Below are 6,048 nucleotides of genomic sequence, written 5' to 3'. Positions count from 1 at the left end.
TATTTGCAATATTTTCGAACAATGTAATTCTTACAGTAGCAATAATTTCATACAAAAATTGGATGACCTCATTTTTTTTAATGCTGAAAATCTTTCTTTAATAATAGCAATAATTTCACTATACCCAATCTCCACTCTTGTGTTGTTATCGTATTTTATTATCGTTATTATTTTATTCTTTTGTTTGACGTTTTCTTTTTTATGCAAAAAATATTTACTTGCAAGAAAAAACAATAATTTCATAATTCTCAACTACATTATGATATGTCATCGTTTTTCATTACTTGTATGTCAATATCGTTAAATATCGATATATTTGTTGAACATCCTCTTTTCTTTTTAATTTTTTCTTTTTTGAAATTTACTGATCTATTTTGCTTACAATTCTTTCATTGCTGAAATTTTTGAATAAATTTTGAATGTTTTAAATTACAAATGTTGAAATTCCATCTTTTATTTCAATTATTTTGTCAATTTAAGAGTAAATGCGTTTTTTTTTTATTCATCTGATTGAAATTTGCATGCAAAAAGGTAAAAAATTTTCAGGATTTTTCATTTGATGTGAGACGCGTCATTCATAATTTTTCTAGACTTATTTTTTCGAAGTTTCTAACAAGTTGTAGATTAATTGACATAGATATATTTACAGACTTCAATAATTAAAGGAAACAATATCAATCCTATTTTGTTTTGTTAAAAACAACTAAATATTTTCATACCATATATTTGTTGTTATTTTTCTATGCAAGACGGGTTTCTAAACGTCATTGTTTTAAGCTGAACGACTGAACCTTTCACACTATTATATTAGTCATTAAAAGAAGTAGTGAGTAATGTTAATAACTAATTTTTGTAAACATTTATTTATAATTTTTTTTTAAAAAAACTTACTTTCAAAACATGTGTTTTTAAGTTAAGAAAGCTATAACCGGTTTATACATCTCCATCTATTGTAAAAATATTCGTTCGTTAATTGCAAGATTATTAATTAAATAATTGTTATAATTTTTAGTCTTTGTGATGATGAATAAATAGTTAACCTTTTAAATTCAATGTTTACATATATGGTATGAGTGTGTTGGCCTATTATTTATTTATTATTTTAATTTGGATTAAAACTCGACTTCATTTGAATTGATTTATTTAAACACCGGTGTGTGCTTTTATTCAAATTATATATATATATATATATATATATATATATATATATATATATATATTAATAACGTTTGAAAATCTGATATTTTCTAATATAGAATTATGAACTCATGATTTAATTATTTAGCTCATAAATCCTTACACAAATTTTATGAACGTCATTATTTTTAGCTTAACATTTTCTATTATTAATTCATGTTTATAATTATTTAATTAAAACAAACATGTAAAATAAAATATGCAATTTGTCATCTACTTAACAAAATTTATCAAGTAATTTATATTTCAAATATTTTATTAATAATTATTTAATATACAACATGATGTTCTTATTTTGACACGTACAATCTTAAAATATTATCTGAAATATTTTAATATTATTTGCTTTAGTTGAAAATATCTTCTTCTTTAGAAATATAAGTTTCTAAATGATATTTTATTTTTAAAAAAAAGGTAAAAACAAAACTTTATTTTATTTATTTTTTAAACAAAACCTTAAAAAAGAAAAAAATTTATCAAGATATATCTTCCTACCCGAGTTATGGGATCGAGAGGGGGAAAAAAAAAATTTTGAGACAGGAATTAGGTATGAAGAATATTTGAGGACAAGTCCTGACCAGATCTCACCCATATTCAATCCAAACATAACCAACGAGTTATATCTCACCCATATTCAATCCAAACACAACCAACGAGCAATAACTGGTGCATCTCCATGATCAAGATCTAACAATGGTTAAAATCGATGCCGAGGAACAGGTAAAGGAGTGTAGCTGACAGAGAAGGTAAACTGAAATCATCAACATATTATTCAAGCCAAGTGATACACGTCGAAAATCAACAGTTAAGTGCTGCTCAGATTGAGCACACCAAATGTTATAACACATAAATATACATTGCTTATGCAAAAGTAGTAGACACCTCAGAAGCTTACATGACAAAGCATGAGATGTTAGAGTTCAAAAAATCGATCTTCATTTCTCAATTCCATTTCCATCCAAGTTTAATCCATCAACTGCATTGTGATAATGATCAAAACCGGTCGACGGTGAGACCTGTGCGCAAAATGTTTCAGTCTTGCATCCGTTACTTTGTCGGGACATTTTGTCACCAAATTTCTCCCTTTGTCTGTAGAGTATGTTTGGTTTTCTTTTCGCTCCCTAAACTGATTGATAACTTGTCGCTGTCCCCGATACTATCTTGAACGAATCTTAATTTTGAGTAATGACTTTACCAAAGTTCAACTCATTCACAAACCTTGAACCATAATTTTTCAATCCAACACGCACCCAAATATGAGCTTCCAAGCCAGAATAAGAAAAGCCCAACACATTTCTTCCTGGACAATGAATAATTCTTAATCCCTTGATCATCCTCAAGAATAGCCATCTTGTAGATTAAAGTGAACAAACGTAAGTTCCAGACATAGTCCTCCAAAAGCTTAATCGTTCCTTGTTCCAATAAAAACCCAGAAATCTAAGGGAGATAAGCAACCTCGGTTCTTCCCAAAATGCTTCTACACCTTAAAAGATTCCATCAAATACGGCAATCAGATATCATAGCATGCACCTTCTTGTTAACATCATATATGAAACATATAGGTCAGATGACAAGCAACTGAGTCTCATTGTTTTGTCCATATAAATGATTCTTTTGCAATGGTTTTCTTTGTAGTTCGCATCGAAAGAAAGCTGCAGGGAACTATATACCTACAACTGTATCATTCATTCCAAGCCATTTACCTTGAGCCCAAACTATCTCCTACAGCATAGTATAACCAGTTTGAATCACATCACAACTGAAAATCATCCTCCCAAACCCCACCCACCCCACCCCCCACCCCCTTCTTTTCATTGTAGATTTTGTGTTATGTAGCAGCTTCCAACCCTGAATCAGGGCTGATCTCTGCAAGTGTAATCTTAATTGGTTTCCAACCGGATTGATTATTAAATATAATCCATTTCTTGATGTTGATTACCATGTGCATGATCTGGAGTATTTCTCCCAAAGAAAGATCACTTAAGCACATCTTTTTCATAATTGTTGCCGCCTCGTACCTAACCAAAAATATAAGAACATTGAGATCATTAAGTTGAATTGACTTTAGAATAAATAACTCATAGATAAATAGCTGATATACCTATCAGTTCTAATAACTCAAAAAGAAACAGATGATATATCTATCAGAAAACTGCAAACAAGTAAGAATCGAACTCCTTACGGAGTTCAAGAAAAATAACGCACCTGCATTGAGTATCCAATACGGCACATCTCCCTGCTGAGGATGAAAGAAATTTCTGGATTTCATCCCATGTTGTTTTAGGATACTGTTTTGCATTACCACCCATAGGATTCACACATTGCCACAGTTTTTTGTTTTTCCCAACATATAACTGTAGGTTACCTAGTTGCTGCAGTATTACCAACTGCTGCTCGAGGGCACAAGCTAAAGCTTTCTTAACGTCAGTTTGCCGATGTCGAGGGTCTCCATATCTAATGCAATCAGTAACATTTTCCTCGGTGGGCATAATCTTCTCATCTTTAAGGGTGTCTAAAGCAAGTAGGACTACTCCAATTAGACTTTGTGTATGTTTGGAAGGCTTGGGGCATCCTGGGGTTCCCTGCACTTCATTACCACTAGTGATGTTTGTGATTCCAGATGTAGATGACAATGGTGGTGGAATCTCTTGATTAGCATGTGGGAACCTGCTGGTCTGTGCTTTCTTTTGCCCGTTATATCCTTTTTGAGAACCATTTAGGCTACTGCGGTTCGGAGCCTCAACAGAAGATTGTTTTCCATCTCCTCCATTCTTTGGTTGTGTTGCATGAGCCTTGTTATTACTTATAAGCTCCGAGATGCTCAGATTCGCAACATCAGGCATATATGTAAGAGGACCTGAGGCCAAGTTTGGTGCCTCAGGCCGTTGAGACATTATATTAGGAGGATACCAATGCTGATTAGTTGCCGATGAGGTAACAGGCGTCAATAAAGTTTCAACTGGAAGACTATTTGCCCTAACCGGATGAGGTTGATTCTGATGAGAGCCACGTGGGTGAATACTATTGGCCCAAGAAGAATCAAAGTTACCAGGTGCAAAAGTGGGTCCTGGTCCACCAATGGAAATTTTCGGATTATAAGGACCAGGGAAATCGTGGGGAGCACTGAAATGCTTAGGGCGCTCATATGTCATTTGAATAAAGCAGGGATCTTTATAATCTTCTTCAGTCCCGGACATAGAATTCGAGGTTCTTGGCATACTAGGTTGAGTAATATTTCTACGATTTGGTTTTCCTTTGCTCTTTATGTCAGTTCCTCTTCCCATATTTGAGAACTTCTGATTTCCCAAATGGGGACTTTCATGGAAAGAATCCATGGGTTGGTTTGCCTGAATGGAGTCGGTCAATGAGGAGTCAGAGCTAGACACATACCCATGACTGTTATTTACAAATTGGGCAGATTCACTATTTGTAAGTGCTGGCCCTCCGGCGGATAGGCTGGTCCATAGCCAAACACTTTTCGCGGCAGTAACAAGGGCAGCAGAAGCTTTTTGTGGCTGCGCTAGAAGAATATTGTACCGCCGCATGCGCAATTGGTGCAGAGCGTTCGAGAAATCTCGGTCGCCAGAAATTAGTAAATAATTGGCCGGAGCCGGATTGTCGACAGCCCAAAACAACATATCCACCAGGATTTTCTTGTCACTGGCATCTTTAACACCTGATAATATATATAATAAACCCATTTGAATTTGGGGTGTAGCCATAAACATTTTAATCAATTTGGTGGGTACGCATTATATTTAAATCAATTTGGTGTGCATCAAACTAAAATTGGCCAATAGAGAAAACCGAAAACGCAAAAGCCAATATTTTGAGCAAAGAAACCCATAATCGAGAGAACCATCTAAAAATAATCCAAATCAAACCCGTTCTCAAATAAAAATCTGAATAAAAATACCAGCAGGGACGTGATTAAGGGCTATGCCCGTGCTGTTGAGCGCTTGCTGAACTGAAGGCGAGATCCTGGTGGTATCTCCGTATGCAGAAATCGAAACCGGCCCGCAGTAATTCATCTTCACAAGCGCCGAACTAATGTTCTGTGCGATCATGTGCGGATCGCAGAGCTTGGGCACATGGCAGTTTTCTATGTCCCACCACACGGAGATTTTGGCTTTGACATACTGCTCCTCGGCCGTCGTCGGAGATTGCGACTGCGCCCCTCCGCCTCCCATCACCCCAGCCAGATCCGGCAACTAAATCGTTGATTAGCTGATAATTGGCAGGCTTAAAGGTGCGGGGAGGGGAGGTTCAATGGTCGCGGGGAGAGGCGCACGATAGCATTGGAATTGGATTTGGTGCCGGTGGTTTTTATTTTTTTTTGGCTGCGGCATTTATCTGTGGTGCGCCGTATGCGTAAAGTTGTGGACGACTGACTGGAAGACTATGAGAGGAGAGAGAGAGTGGTGGGTTGGTTTTGACTAGTGAGTGTAATGACTTTTGTATCCTTTTATTTATGGGTATATATACGTGGTGATTGGTTTTCCATTGGATTTGGCCCTGGTTTGTCCGTTTGGACCAAAGGTCATTATAAAAGTCCGATTTAGATTTGAATTTGCATTTAATAGAAGATTTAAATTCCAAAAATTTATAATTAGACTCCACTTTTGATTATTAATATATTTTTTTATAATATTACTCTACTTAATTATTTCATATTTTTAATTAGATTAGCCCGATTATGGGTAAATTCCAAATTCAATACCTAAACTCATTTTTAACTTACATTTCAATACCTACTCCATTAAAACTTATTTTCTACTCCCTAGAGAGAAAATTTTGTTTAAAAATGTCACTTCTACCCTTATCCATTATCCTCCTCCTCAACCAATAATA

General features: G+C 34.9%; 1 protein-coding gene across 2 annotated transcripts; it reads right to left on the bottom strand.

Annotated features, from left to right (window-relative positions):
- Positions 1–1,944: 1,944 nt before the first annotated feature.
- Positions 1,945–5,605, bottom strand: LOC140861389 (uncharacterized). Of its 2 annotated transcripts, XM_073264410.1 has the most exons (4): positions 5,114–5,605; positions 3,403–4,873; positions 3,137–3,215; positions 1,945–2,680 (listed from the first exon to the last, which is right to left on the bottom strand). In XM_073264410.1, exons 1-4 carry the CDS (start codon positions 5,385–5,387, stop codon positions 2,675–2,677), a joined length of 1,830 nt encoding a protein of 609 aa, XP_073120511.1. In that variant the 5' UTR covers positions 5,388–5,605; the 3' UTR covers positions 1,945–2,674. The 2 variants fall into 2 exon arrangements, with proteins under 2 accessions (XP_073120511.1, XP_073120510.1); XM_073264409.1 differs by lacking the exon at positions 1,945–2,680 and having other exon boundaries at positions 3,005–3,215.
- Positions 5,606–6,048: the final 443 nt, after the last annotated feature.

Source organism: Henckelia pumila, chromosome 4 (assembly GCF_033568475.1).
Source record: "Henckelia pumila isolate YLH828 chromosome 4, ASM3356847v2, whole genome shotgun sequence".
Lineage (NCBI taxonomy): Eukaryota > Viridiplantae > Streptophyta > Magnoliopsida > Lamiales > Gesneriaceae > Henckelia > Henckelia pumila.
This window is presented reverse-complemented; position numbering and strand designations above follow the sequence as displayed.

What these genes read in the sequence shown, in the direction of transcription:
- LOC140861389 (XM_073264409.1), bottom strand. Translation starts at nt 5,387, where the DNA reads ATGGGAGGCGGAGGGGCGCAGTCGCAATCTCCGACGACGGCCGAGGAG. An exon ending in CCTTAATCACGTCCCTGCTG is followed by an intron (nt 4,874 to 5,113) that starts GTATTTTTATTC and finishes ATATATTATCAG; the next exon opens with GTGTTAAAGATGCCAGTGAC. An exon ending in GTATTGGATACTCAATGCAG is followed by an intron (nt 3,216 to 3,402) that starts GTGCGTTATTTT and finishes ATTTTTGGTTAG; the next exon opens with GTACGAGGCGGCAACAATTA.